Genomic DNA, 15,748 nt, shown 5'->3' on the forward strand with positions numbered 1-15,748 from the left:
GCATCGAAGGTACGCGCTGCACAGCGACGTAGACTTAGCCAGAATGGTAGAAGTCCAACGGATAAGATAGCTGGGTCACGTACAGCGCATGAAAACCAATGCTCCGGCCCGAAAAGTCTTCGAATCCACACACACAGGACAGCGCAGTAGAGGAAGACCGCGGATCAGGTGGCGCGCACAAGTTAAAAGTGACTTCACCCAACTTTAGGGACCGAGTTAGATGGAGAAGTTTGTTGGGGGAGGCTTTAGTTCACACAGGACTGTAGTGCCACCTTAAGTAAGTAAGTAAGTAGTTCACCAAAATAATTTCTTAAGTTTTATCATTTTGGTTTGCATTCTTAATAAAAATTATATACATAAAACATTTTGGTCCTTCGAGCCGGATTCTAGAATTTAGGATTTTGTTAGGGAGTGACAACAGACTAATGTGCAAATGTGGTCCATATAAGCATTCGTTTCAGAGACCTGGTTTTTTGGGACTGATATATTCATACATTATAGTGGGTGCACAATTTAAGGGATGTGACCAACCTTTTGGTAATGGCACAGACATTTTGTTTTGTAGTTGAATATTCCTAGTAACAAAATTTTCACCATAAAACATTGATTTTCCAGTGGGTTTTCTAGAACCCATTCCCGAGCTTTATATCTTACATCAGTTAAGTTTCACGTTAAGGCCTAACTATAATAGTCATAAGCTAGCATATAAGCATAAGTAAACGTGCGAATACAAAGAATCTCAATACGAGTGAACATAATGGAGTCTAGCTCCGTTTCGTTCAATTTTTCTCAGTTCTGTTGACTTAAGCAAACTTAAGCAAGAGCGATCCCAGTCGCTCGCCTCATAAGTAAAATCTGACATGTAGATACGTGAGAAAAATTGCATTATGGCTATCCGCAGTGATTTCACAAACTGAAGTGAATTTTCGTTGGGTTTTTGCCATATAAGCTTATGTTTGCTTATGCTTATTTCAGTAGGGCCTTTAGCCTTGTATTCGAATACGAAAAGTCAAAAGCTGCTGAAAACGACGATGAATACATTAGTCACTGCCTACGCGTAAACTCAAACTTCTCTCGTCACAACGGGCTATATATAGTCCAAGTGGTAAAGTACCATCCTACTCCTGTAAAATGGGACTCAAATTTGCGAATCGTCATAATCAATGACTGGTCACACAACAAATCTCTCCACTATTTGCGATTGCCATACAAAAGACTTTCCGAGCTGATTACTCTTCACTCATACGAGGAGTCTACCGAGCTTGATTTTTGTTAAAATGTCAGTTTCGAGGTAGATTGTATACGGTTCATGATTGTAGACTCTCCAGAATCGTCTTTCCTCACATAAAGGGCCAACATCGGAGAGGCTTTACTAAGCACCTAGGTCTCGGAATCATATATAAGTACTGGCAGAACCATCATCCCGTAAAGCAGCAGCTTAGAAGTTATGGTTAAGTTTTAAGAAGTATGAACTTTTATATTCGTAATGCACCTAATAGAATTTAGACGAACTGCAGTTGTGGTAAGAGTCTTTCCATCCGTCGTTATCCGTCAGAAAAGCTCATTGTTATTAACAAATTATATCTAGCTGAATCACCCCATGTAAGAATCAACAAACCATTCTCCAAACCTCTGTCTTACTTTTCCTGTCTCAAACTTATTCCAGGTGTCAAATTTCATAAACAACAAACATATCATACCCTATGTCTCCACATGAGTTTATAAAAAAAGCGAAAAGCAATAAAAAAAAAATAGCAAACATTATGGTGACAAAAAATCCACCTGGTTAACCAGCAGGGCAGCAGGCATCAAGCAGCGGCAGCAGTAGCAGTAGCAACATTGAATGTTTGTACGGTATACGCCTGTTGTATTCGTACTGTGTCGATGCGGTATTGTGATCGTGGCCCCAATGTTAAAGAAACATGTTCAACAAGGGACGATCGCGGATCGGAGATCGATCCAGAAAAACCCAAAACAACTAAAAACACGCAATCATCGCGTCGCGATCGCCTGGGAAAATTAAGTTTTTACCAATGCAGAGCGAAATATAGCCGCAGCCGCAGCCGCAACAGCATCCGAATCCGAAGCAGCGTGCTGTATGTTTAGATGCGTATACCGTATATACAGATAGGTATTGGTACCGATAATTCGCGCACTTTCGGTATACACGCTACGCACTTAGCACCTTGAAGCTTGAGGCTTGATGTGGTCTTTGGTTTAGTGTCTCTGATGTTTGGTTGGTTGATGGTGAATTGTTGCTGGATTCTTTGGGATCTTTGCTTATGGTTGGGTTCCAAAAATGGCGACAAATCCATATCGCGGTTGCGTGGTGTATGTGGGTATATAGAAAGATCCACAATGGAGTTGATATATGGATGAACGTGCGAATTCGACGCACGTACTCTGATCGCGCACAAAGCCAAATTGGTTGCAAGATTGGTGGTTTGGTTTAGTTTGGTTTGGGTTTATTTTCTTCGTCGCTGCATGTGGCATAATAGTTAGATGCGTTTGGTTTTTGATGTTTTCTTATATAAAGTTTTCAACAACATAGTTATAGATAAGTTAAGGTAGAGGCATCGTAGAGAGGCGTACAAGCAACGAGACGTCAGTCAACATCAAGTACTCTTAAATCGTTCGTAAGTAGAAGTTCACTACATCACAGAGTGTCGAGTATTTGGAGTAATTGTAGAGCTGCTGGTATAGTTAATTAAAATGCTCAAGTTGATCGCGAAAGGTGTGAGTTCAGTATTTTGTATATAGACTAGAGCTATACCACCAACGACGACGCGACGATGCTGGTGCTAAAGTTGGAGAATGTCGCAAAAATGCAGAAAACTGTAGAACACGGTTTTATGCGGGTATTTATAATTGAAAAATGGCGTTGGTGGTAGCTACAAGAAGATTGTGGACAGCCATCACAGCTGACGACGAACAATATCAACAACAAGGTTAACAGCATCAGTTTGTTATTTATTTATTTCTTATTACGACATAATTAGTTTGACACAACGTCACATTCGTTGGCCAGTTGTTGGTACATCAATTATGTCACTAATGACATTTTTATTGATTGCTGCGATGCATTTTGAAACTTAATCAAATGTGTAAACAATGCACGGTTCTTCAACCATCAGACTAAAAGACGTGAGATCGTATCTTGATAATGTTCTTAGCTTTAAATGTAAATTTTCAGATACAAATATTCATTTAATTATAATCCCATATTCATTTTCATCGAAATTCGAAAGTAGTAGATTAAATTCGATTTCCGGTCTTTCTTTGTAATGTTGACTATCATAACATTTCCGGTATATTGCAATCGTGATTTTTTACACGTACGTTTCTTATGACATTTAGACAAGAGAAATGAGACTTTTAAGAAGATTTAGTGGAAGGTGCTTCAAATGTCAAAAAACATGAGATTGACTTTTGATTTTTGACACTTCAACAATTGAAAGAGTAATCAGCCCTTGCGAGGTATCCGTTTGGGACGGAAAATTATCTGTAACGCAGTCATTCAAATGATCCAGTTGCGTTCGAGGAAAGGTTTACACTAAGCAAAGCTTTTCAGTACTCTAATTTTTAATAGGCTTACACATTGGACCGAAGAAAAGAACATTCTTAATGCATTTGAAGCAGGATTTAGAAAGAGCTATTCGACTATAGACCAAGTAGTCAGTTTGATAAACATTGCAGAGGACTTCAAAAGAAGGAAACAAAAACTGTACGCCTTTTTTGTGGGTTTTCAAGATGCGTTTGATTCAATCGCCCGCGAAGATCTGTTTTATTAGCTTTATAAGCTTGGAGTATCAAGTAAAGTCGTTACCCTTGTCAGAGCGATGTATGAAAATAATGTGGCCTATACGTATGGGATGGGGCTGTGTGTTGAGCACACTACTATTATTAATGATATCTTGGAATCTTGGAGGAGGTTGTAGGAGGAATCCAGTTCGGAAGTACTAGGATACCAGGACTGATATTTGGGATGATATTGTTTTTTATCTGAATCGGTGGAAGGAATGTAGCGTATGGTGAACAGGATGGAGACATACTGTGAATGTTGGAATCTGTCAGTTATTTTACAGAAGACTAAAATTATGATATTTCGGGGCGGAGGAGTGGATGTGCAAAGGTGAATATGTTGCAATTGTTTGAGAGTACAAATACTTAGGGGTTCTAATAACATCTAACCTCAACATAAAAAAGCATTTTTAGTTCAAACTTGCGAAATCCAAAAGAACAGTTTCTTCTGTGTGGAAACGTTGCATCGATAATAAAGGTATCGAGCATAGTTCAAAGCTAAAAAAAATTTCATGCGACAGCAGCTTCTATTATGCTTTATGGCGCGCAAGTTTGGCGGGATATTGCCAATACGAGGAGGTGGAAAGTTTCCTCAGGTATTTCTTAAAGGCCGTTTTTCGGCTACCAATTTGTACTCCAATTCATATGCTACATTTGGAAACATCTGAACCTCCATTGTTCTTAAGGACCTTAAAGCTGCATTTTGCTTGTTTTATTTTTGTAACATGTTTTAACTATTTATTATTTTTCTATTTGTTAAATATTTCGGACTCGAGATTTTGAGCAGACATGACAATACGATGGCTGTGATGTGGGAAAACGTGGGTACGGCGATTCCGTCCGTTTGTCTTACTGTGTGGAATCGCCTTTACAGCCTAAAGATTGACTTCAAACATGTGTCCCCATACAATTTTGTTTGGTCAAAAATCAAAAATTCACACTTTCTCAAAAACGGCCCAACGGATTTTTGTGAAATGTTCCCAACATTTTTTTTTAATTTACAAATTTAGTTCTGTATCGCTCCAGAATGGTACCCCATATCCGTTACATTTAACTTTTCTTAGAAATTTTGTATTGTACTCAGGCCGACTCTCGATGTTTCAATGTCTCTGGAATCTAAATCAAAGATTTTCAGACAGATGTCTGCGCACGCGAGTGTACGTACGTTCGTACGTCCGTACGTCCGTACGTTCGCTACGTTTTTTTTTTCGTTCCAAAGCTCAAGAACCAGTAGAGATATCGACTTCAAATAAATGTTGTTATACAGATAATAATGCAGAAAGATACAGAAAGGGCTGTCAAGAAAAAAGCATGGGTGGTTTTTTTTAATATATAGCAGTTTAAAAAAAAGTTGAAAATTTTGGTTAACCCTAAATATCTCGTGAACCAAAAACGCTTAAGACTTGAATTAAAGTTAATATTATATATTGTAACTTGATAGCAAACAAATATATTTTTTGAAAAAGTCCAATTAACTGTTTTTTGTTTAAATCAAAAAAACTGAACAAAAATTGTCACTTCGAACATTTTACGAATAGAAACTGAAATAACGTTTTTTACATTTGGTAACATTTTAAGAAAAATCAAATTGGCAGCTTTTTATAAAAAATAAAAACCTAAAAAAAAATTACTCAAAGTTGGTAAAAATTGAATTTCGACTCAAATATCTTTTAAACAAAAATTGGGATTATGGCTTTCAACTAATTTTAACTCATAAGAAATATTGGCGCAAAATTTTAGACGATTTAGTACGATGTTAAATCATTTTTAGTATGATACTAGGTTAAAAAAAGGATTTTGATAATTTTAAACGAGTTTAGTATCGTACTATCTTCTTAACATTTTACTAAAGTTAAAATCACCAAATGGCTACTTTATCTTTTTAGTATCGTATTAAATCTATGTCATACAGATTTTTCTTGTCATTTTTCTCAAATGTGACAGTGTTTTAAAATTGATAAATTGTGAAATAAAATTTATTTATACATATCATTAAAATTAAATTAATTTAAAATGTTTTCGGAAGAAGAAGATTTTGAAATGTTTAAGGATTCAGTGTTGTGTAGGAAAGTTAAAAGTTTTAAAACTCGAGCAAATCCTCTTGAAGAGCTGGACGATGGTGAATTTTACTCCAGGTATAGATTTGATAAAACAACTGTTCGGTTCTTGGTTGAAAATCTTGACATCCAAGACCCTATTACAAACCGTGGGCTACCTATTTCTCCAGATTTGCAAGTTCTAGTTACGTTACACTTTTTTGGAAGAAATGTCCATCAATCTGATGTTGGTAAATAAACTTTTCTATTACTAGTCAACAAACGTGTAAACATGCTCGGATTTAATTTGTTGTGTAAGCCTCAAAGGCACAGTTAATGCCAATCGCAACATCTTGTTTATTTTTATTTCAATCTTTTATAAATTGCAAGTTAATTCCGAAAAACGAAAAAATATAAATAAATAAATAAACCACGGCGAGCTATGAAAACAAAATGAAAAAAGAAAATACAAATTCAATGTTGTCACTTTGACATTTGCAAAAATATTAAGGTATATTTGTTTTGTTTGCTCCACAATCTGTCATTATTTACAGTGTCGGACAAAACAATAGCACTTAATATCATTGGGTTACAATTTCTTTAAATAAGTTTCAAAACTTGATTAAATTTTAATAAATTTTATTAGGTGATCTTATGTAACCTAGCTCTTGTATTCCAGAAAAATATATATACATTACTTACATACTAAAGAAAATATAACAAAAGATTTAACAATTCATGGAAAATAATGACGACAAAACTAAAGCACATAATTAAATTCTGTTCTTGAAAGCACTTGTTTTTCAATATTTTGTTGCGTAACCATTACTTTTAATTACTGCTTGACATCTACGAGGCATTGACTCGATTAAGTTCGTTATAATTTCCTGGGGGATACTTTTCCAAGCAATTTCAGTTTGAGCAAAGAGCGAATCTTTATTCTTACAGCTAGTACGGTTAATCCGACGATCTACAATGTCCCATAGATTCTCTATGGGATTGATATCTGGGGACTGAGCTGGCCACTTCAAAACGTTGATTTTATTTTCCAAAAACCAATTTTGCACTATCTTAGAGGTGTGTTTTGGATCATTATCATTTTGAAATATCCACTTTAACGGCATCTCTTCTTCCGCGTGTGGCAGCATGATGTTTTGAAGGATGTCTTTATACATAAAGCGATCCATTATGCCTTCAATGTTATGAATTGGACCGACTCCAGCACCAGAAAAACATCCCCAGACCATAATATTTCCTCCTCCATGTTTAATTGTTCCTTTTGTGAAACGTGGTTTTAATCTTTGGCCTTTAGGCCTGCGGACTTGAATTTTTCCATCGGAACCCTGCAGATTAAACTTGGACTCACAACTCCACAACTCTTCGTTGGACAGTCCGACTGGATACAGACAAACCTAGTTCACTTTTGATTGTTGTTGCCGAAATAAAAGGGTACTTTTTAACCAGCCGGATTATCGTTTTATCATCTCGTATAGAGGTTTTTTTTGGTCTTCCACCACGATGCCTGGTTTCCAAGCAACCTGAATTGCGAAATCGGCTTATTATTCGTGAAATGACAGAATGGTGAATCGCGTATTTTTTTGCTATGCTGGTCACCGATTGACCTGCATTAAAATCCGCAATTATTTTCTTTTTAAAATCGGTGGGATATTTGTTACGAGCCATTTTTATAAACTTTACACTTAAGAAAATTGCAACTACTCTGTGACTTTTATATCAATAAGATGATTATTGTGTAAGCTTAAGTTATCTTAAATAACAGTAAAATTTATAATAGAGTAGAAAGAGACTAAGCTATTGTTGATAAAATGTGTACGTGCTATAGTTTTGTCGCGGTTGAAATGCAAAAATCTCTCTATTTGTTGTTGTATTTACTTTGTATGAAAGTATTACAGTTATTTTTACTATTTTTTAAAAGCTGAAGCATATCCTCGCAACCCAGAAAAAAATCTTTTAAATATATTCAACTTTAATAATTTTATTAAGAAATATAAAATAAAGCTTAATTTAGTGCTATTGTTTTGTCCAACACTGTAGATGTGTTCATGTTTTTTTTTTAATAAAATGGTTTTAGCATGATACTAGTTAGCAAAACAATAAAAAGTGTTTAAAATTAGTGAAAAGTTAGTAGATTACTATGTATATAGTAAATTGTTAACTAGTATCGTGCTAAGGCCTTAATAATAGGTTGTTTAAAATTTTGCGCCATTATTTTTAACATTCTGTTAAATTTTGGAAAAAAACAAATTGACAGTTTTCTTACAAGAAATAAAAACCTAACAAAAAAATAGTAATAAAACTTAATAAAAATATACATTCGACTCAAATACCTTTTTTTTTAATTAAAAATATTGTCTTCAAACTTTTTATTTCACAGAAAATATTGTTTTCGATAATTAGTAGTTTTTTTGGTAAAAATTCAACAGTCCGTTTTTTCATAAAAAAAAGAAAATCTACAAAAAATAGTACGCAAATTTGGTAAAAATTGATGTTCGGTTTTTTATATCTCTCAAATTAATTTCAATCATCCAATTTGTAAAAATTTAAGAAATGCTACTTAAATTGGCGAACATTTGTTTAAATTAAACTACATGTTTCTTTATATGAAAAATATTGTTGGTCATTTTAAAATATTTAAGATTTTTAATTTTTGAACCCAACACAAAAACCTACAAACTTTTATGCAAGACAAATCGACAGACGGGACGAGAAGGTTTGGGTCGCATCCCAGCCTCTTTTTTTGTATAGCTCCAGAATGGCACCTCATATCCGTTAAACAAATTACTTCCCATAAGAATTTAGTAACTCGATCCGATTTGTCGAATGGAATATTTTGACATTTCTCGATGTTTTAATATCTCTGGAATATCAAACAATGATTTCAAGACAGATGCCTTTGTACGTCCGGATCTCCAAGAACAAGTATAGATATGGACTTCAGATAATAACACAGAAAGATGCAAAAAGATTTTTTCAAAAATTCATTGTGTGGATTTTTACTAAATTAATTTAAAAAGCAGGTAAACAGTTTTGTTGATTCAAAATATCTCACAAAATATCTACCGACTTCATTTAATTTTTTTATTATAAAACGTGATATGATACCAAAATAGTCTAATTTATAAAAAATTAGTGACCTTATTTTTTTTTAAATCAAAAATACTGAAAAATATTATATTCTACGAACTAAAAATTGTTCTACCTCCAAAAAAACTTTATGAACAAAAAACATTGATTTTGAAATATGGTAAACTTTTACAATTTTGCGACAAAATCAAATCAACAGCTATTTTACAAAAAGTAAAAACTTTAAAAAAGCATTACTAAAAGTTAAATGATTTTCGACTCAAATATCTTTCCAAAACATGAAGATATTTGTTTCAATCTAATTTTATCTTACAAGAAATATTGTTTTCAATATTTAGTAATTTTTTATAAAAACTCCAACAGTCACTTTAAAAAAAATAAGAATCGAAAAAATACTACACTGCTATTGGTAAAAATTGATGTCCGACTCTCGATATCTCTTGAATAAATGAAGGTATTAACTTTAAAATTATGTCTTTCCATGCTCATTTTGTTTTAAAAGTTTTTAAAGGTCTTATAAAAATCTAATATGTTTTTTTTTTTATATAAAAAATACAAATTTTAAAAAAATGCTACTAAAATTTGTAAACATTGGTTTTCGACTAAAAAATCTCGTTTACAAATAACAGCTTTTTGAATCAAACATATTTTATTACATGCAAAATTTTGTTGGTAATTTTTATTTTAAAATTAACTTCGATTTTAAAAATATCTCAAAAAATGCGTCATTACGTGCCAAAATCAATTTTTGTTAGACACAACCTTCAAACATTTTATTCATTAGTTTTCTTTATCACACAAAGATGGCATAATTCATAATACAAGAACGTCCCACTTTAGCAATATTCTGACAGTGTTATTGACAGCATTCATTTTATTTTTTGTGATTGAATTTGACTTTTCGTTATTATATCATTCTTTTATTTAATGAAAAACAAGAGTAGAATGAGACAATAATGTGACGCTTTAAAATAATGAAATGTCAAATTGAGTCCCGCCAGAAGTTTAATTTTGACACCGTAATTCTTTCATACGATTCTTAGTAATATGTTTGCCTTAAGGCATGTTTCTAAACAGCTGTTCGAAATTTGATTCCGAAATTTTTGGAACGCACCCTTTGCAATTGTTCACAGTTTAATGCTAAATTCTTGCCACATTCTCATTCATTGTTTGTAGTATTATTCTTTCTTAAGACATAGCATCTATCGCAACATCAATCTCCTACGAAGTATAAACATGTTGTAGACGTTTTTTCCGCAAAAACACGTCACTAAAGAAACGATTATTAACGCTGTTTATGATCGTGACACATTGACAGGAGTTTTGTTCCTGAAAAACGATTAGTTCTGTGTTTTTGACAGTATAGCTCATTTTGCAACATTCTTCTTATCATACATTACATATTATGATCGACCCGTTTCTAAGAGACATAAAAGCCATAAAATGTTCAAAATCAATCGATTACAGCAATAATAATTGACATAACAACCTCTTTAGTACTTTGAAGTGACATTTGTATCTGTCAAACTATAAAATTTAAATATTTACAGAAAGTGTCAGTGAATCATTAAATACGTTTAAAAGTATGTTGTTTTTGAAATTTTACGGTTGACAAATTTAATTCACTTAAGACACTCAATTTTGACGTTTCATCATTCAGTCTCACTGTTGTTAATTTTTAACGAAAACTTAAAATTCTCAACACTGTCTCTTTGAAACCATCAAATTATAGCGGTACTAAAAAATGATATAGAGACTACATATTGACATTTTTAAACGTCAAAACATGCTCATCTTTCAAATTATTGGTTGTCAAATAGCATGAAAGAATTTCGGACATATTTCTCTCTATTTCTTTTCTTTTTTACTCTGAATTAAATTTGTTGTCTAAAGTACATCTTTTTGACTTGTCTTGATTTTTAAGTGGATCGAAATTTACTTCCAACAAATGTCTTGTCAAATCTTCATGCCTTTTACTTACCTTGACAAACCCAATTCCAGAAAATAAAAAGAACTCAAACATTATTTAATTTTCATATTTTTTTATTTCTTTGAGAACATAAAATTACTCTTATAAGTTAAAACCTTAAACTATAAAAAAAAAGTTATTATTAATACAATCGATAATAAATTTCACTATATACAAATTAAATTCTACTTTACATTCAAATAAATAGGTTTTTAACTACACTTTAATCATTCATATATCTATCTCACTGGCATTGGAATTGATAAAGGAAACATAAAAAACATAACATAAAATTGTTATGCCAGAAAACATAACTCTTAGTTGACAACTTCAACATTCTCCTCTAACTTCACTTGATCTTCATCATCTTCATCGTCAACTGCAACAACAAATTCATCACTTTTTGCTTCTGCCTCCATTTGCAATTTGAGCCTCTTTTCAGGTTTCTTGAGGAGTTCTTCTATCGAATAGGGATTTCTCTTTCTTGAATTCAACTTGGTACTTCCATTGATCATAGGTGTACTTATGGTCGATGTTGATGGTGATGATTTACCCGAATCACAATCACTCAGTGGGTCACTTCCACCACCACTTCCAGTTGTCAGATCAATTGAACTCTCCGATTTGGTGACTCCACCACTTCCATGGAAATAGCCTGGAAACTGGGCATGGGCGTATGGGAAGAAGCCCGCTTCGTGCATCCGTTGGGTGGAATAGAGCAGCGATGGATTCCACAGCCAGTGCTTGGGGAACGATGAGATCTGCTGCTGTTGGACGTACGTCAGATCTTGCGCGGATAATTGAGGTGAAGTTGCGCTACTGGAACTCGAGACTGGAAGTGTTGCCGCGGGTTTTATGGGAAGGTCACTCCGCGAACTGACTCTCCATGACACTGGCGGGTGTGTTAACGAAGTCGTGGTGGCAACAGCTGCAGCCACAACTGCACTCGGGTCAGCTGTCACAGTATTTCCATTCGTCGCATAAATATGCTGTTTCAAGTAACTCTCATGCATGATGGCATTCTGCTCGTTCGAAGTCATCTCATCCGTCCAGAGTCCCCCATTCCGCAGAATCCTATTCACCGAACTGACCGAAGGAATCGAATTAGGATCACAAATCCTCTGCTGCAACAGCTGGTCTCGAATTTCCCATGCAAACATTCCGGGATTCTCCTGCTTGAAGCGTAAAATCTTCTTCACCACGGTAGGGGTCGCCACTTGCTGCAATGACACACAAGAATAAATGTCAAATTAAATACCGTGAAATTTCACAATTTTCATTTGCAAAATATTTGCATGCACGCAATAATAAAATAATCTACATGAAGTCACACAGCGACATTGACATAACATAGCGACCACATTTTGTATGCATACATTATTATCTTTGTACGAACGTGTAGATTGTTCGCGCCGCGCAAACAGAAGCTGCCACTTCACTTTTATTTGCACTTGACAGGTTAAACGTCAGTACAAAGAAAAAAAAACTATTAAAATGTGGTAAATAGGGAGCCAGCAGCAAAATAAAACAATCAGAACGCTGTTATCTGTTTTATGAAAAGACTGTATTTAGCTGGTGTTTAAGTGTTTACCCTTTTGACGGGAGCCACACACTATAACCTTTATTTCGTTTTTTTTCCACTGTGACGTGTGACGAGGCAATTCATTAAAAATGCATAACTACCCCTCGCTGTTTTTCGACTAAATAACGCTCGTATATTTATGCCCCTTATCTCTTCTGTCTGTGCTGTGGTGTGGTGTGGTGTGCTCTGTGCACCCTAATCAGCGCCTTTCGAGGGTAATTTCATGTTTCACGTGAAGTGATTGATTATCGGTGAAAATATACTCATGGTTTTTACTATCTTAAACACATGGATTGAGTTTGACAGATCCACCACACTAACCTGTTCCGATAGAACATCAACAAAAAAAAATGAAAGATAAGATCAGGCCATAAGAGCGATGACGCGAGGGGAAAGGGGAAGAAGAAGACTTCATACGCACTATGTATTTATTGGTATAATGTTGTAATTAGGTGTTTTATGGCACAGATTACACAGTCACATCGTGTGAACGCACCCATCAGGTGACAGCTGCACTGAAACTCTTTTCCAGTAGTGTGGTGAGTTCATTCCATAGAAACTCAAATCGAAATAAATTGAATTTTTGAGGGAACGAAAACCAGAGGCTATTTATGTCGCTGTGTGAACTCATTTAAAAATTTGTCGTTGAAAATCGTTTTGTTTGACATTATCTGATAATCTTAGGACATGGTCTCACTATGATTAATGATGATGAACTCACCTTTGTCTTACTGCCACCAATCGATCCGGGCCTAATAGAACCAGTTTCATAGAATCGTGTCAAAATCTTCGATACACAACCTGCAGTCAAAAAAAAGGGCGAGAAAAAGAAACATATAAATCCATAAATGTCAAACAAATTAATTGATACAGTCTTTTTTATCAGCGTTTTTTTTTCATTTTCAAAGAGTGTTCTACCGCTTTACAGAAGACTCTAAATGTCAGTGGAAACTGACAGTAGGTAATGTTTTGAATTTAAAATTTAAATTAAAGTCAACTCACCGTGCGAAACCAGTAATTGCCGTGATATATCGCATGGTCGGACGCCCATTAAAGCTAATTCAACAATACGCCGACGAACACAGTCCGGCAGTGGGCGTCCGTTGACAAAAACGCCGCCCAATTGATTCACACCGGCCTGTCCTGAAATTAAAATGAAAAAACAGAAAATCAAAATTAGAAAATAGAGACAGAAAAAATAAAACAATCAAAAGATACAAAATTGAAGTCGATAGTCTTTTAGCCTAATTGATATGTTAATTTTTCCTAATGATTGGTTTTTGAAAGAGGAAGACGCTTCAAGGGCTTTGAGATAACGCCGCTTATATCCACGTTCGGTTGAGCGCGGTATGCATTCAATTTTGAGGTGAATTAAAACAACGATGACAGCGATGGCCGGTGACAAAAGGAAGTGAGTGCATTTTGTTGTATGTTCCATTGGTTTTATTGTATAAGGGAATATAAATTGGAGCTACAGTAGCTAAATTGTAGCTATTAGTATCTTTCGACAAGATGTGTGTTTAAGCAATTGTTAATGGCTATAGCTATGAATATTATAATTTTAGAAGAGAAAAAAAACTTTAAGTGATTGTGGGTGAAAAAACGACACACTTTAAAAAACATTTGAATATAAATTTTGAAATAGTTGAGAAGTTGGGTATTTTTTAACTTGATAAGATATCCCAAAACAAGAGGCAATACGTGAGAAAATATTTTATTACCTGAAAGTCAAAGGTATCGATGAAATTGAATTGTTAACATGGTAAAATAACAAATTTATATATTTTATGGTCTGTCAAATAAAATTGAGTACATTTTGACAGTTGGTTGCAGCCATGTTGTATTTCGGAATTGTCAAAAATGTATAATGGTAATTTGCATTGGAATCTAAAGGACAGTTCACAATGAGAGCGACTAAATACCAACGAATGAACAAATATTCGTCAATTATGACATTTCTTTCAAATGCCAGATGCACAACCAAGTCTAAAATGAATTTATTAGGTTAAGACGCATTCAAAAATTGTATTCATTGAAGTGTGGATTGTATGTTCGTTGCAATCAGAACACAATTCACGACAAACAAATTGTGTCTTAAATTTGTAAATGAAAAAGCTAATTTTATTACCTAAATATTAACTAAAGCTATACTTCTACCTTTTTGTTTACAATTTGCACGGAATTAAGGTTTATAAATTGTTAAAAATCGGATTAATGCATTCATTCGTCGATCGTTATTTGCCCTTATATGAAAAGTCTATAAGTCGCGTATAACACGACACAGCGCACGTGGAATGTTCATAAAAGCGCATGAATGCAAAAAAGAAAGAAACAACACTGACAAATCAGAAAAGTCCTCGTGTACGTATCACCTAATGACAGTTGAAAACAAAATCAAAATAAGCGACAATTGGGCATCACATGCATGCACCGTGTCCAATGAAGTCCCTGAAGCAATCCATTGTAGCGCTGTCAAAAGTCGGAATAAACAAAAATAGTATAGCAGCTAAAAATAGGGCATTCAAAGCTGAACGTTAAGTGTCGGGGCTTAATTAACTTCAACTTTTTGACTACTTCTGCTATAAATTTTGACGTTTCCATCGGTTATTGCAACATTATTTTAGACGACCTTGGCGGCACAAAGAGATTGTGCTTAAGCGATTCGTTTTGGTCCCATTATCAAAATACCAACATAATAAAATAAATTCTTACACTTTGTATTAAATTAAAATTTAAGCTGTCAAATTGCACCTAGCAAAAATGAAAAATGAAAGCCTGTGTTGGGACATATTTGTGGTTATGTTATCCAGTGACAATGTAAAGTGTTTCCTTAAATCTCTTGTATATTTCCAGGGTATATTAAACCCTAAACAATTAAATTTTCTATAAAAACTGACATAACCCCTGTCAATTCTCAAACAAACAATTCACAGATAAACATTTAAACAAAGTTAAATGTCAAAATGCTGACCCAAATTTAATCTTGAAACCACAATACAATGCAAAATTCAACCTCATATGCAAAGCATTTTTGACGTTTATGCCATCAGGGGAACAATGCAAATTTAAGTTTACATAGGGATTGAAACGGGTTTCAAGTTGTTTTTGAAACTATACAATATTACAATTATATTTTTATTAGTGTTTTATCTGTAAAGAACAATTGATTCAAAGCAGATGGATTGTCAATTGCTGTGCTGCGAAAGAATTTCTGGTAAATGTGTCTATTTGACAGAACTTCTGAATCAATATATT

The 15,748-nt window shown here is 34.1% G+C and overlaps 1 protein-coding gene across 1 annotated transcript in view; it reads right to left on the minus strand.

Moving 5' to 3' along the window:
- Positions 1–11,055: 11,055 nt before the first annotated feature.
- LOC129949849 (paired box pox-neuro protein) overlaps positions 11,056–15,748 on the minus strand; it is a 36,553-nt gene continuing 31,860 nt past the window's right edge. Inside the window, exons 3-5 of the mRNA XM_056061528.1 lie at positions 13,496–13,636; positions 13,215–13,294; positions 11,056–12,131 (exon numbers count right to left, since the gene is read on the minus strand). Of these exons, the coding sequence (XP_055917503.1) occupies positions 11,229–12,131; positions 13,215–13,294; positions 13,496–13,636 (1,124 nt within the window). The 3' untranslated portion in view covers positions 11,056–11,228. The remainder of the gene's footprint in view (positions 12,132–13,214; positions 13,295–13,495; positions 13,637–15,748) is intronic.

Source organism: Eupeodes corollae, chromosome 3 (genome assembly GCF_945859685.1).
Source record: "Eupeodes corollae chromosome 3, idEupCoro1.1, whole genome shotgun sequence".
NCBI classification, from domain to species: Eukaryota; Metazoa; Arthropoda; class Insecta; order Diptera; family Syrphidae; genus Eupeodes; species Eupeodes corollae.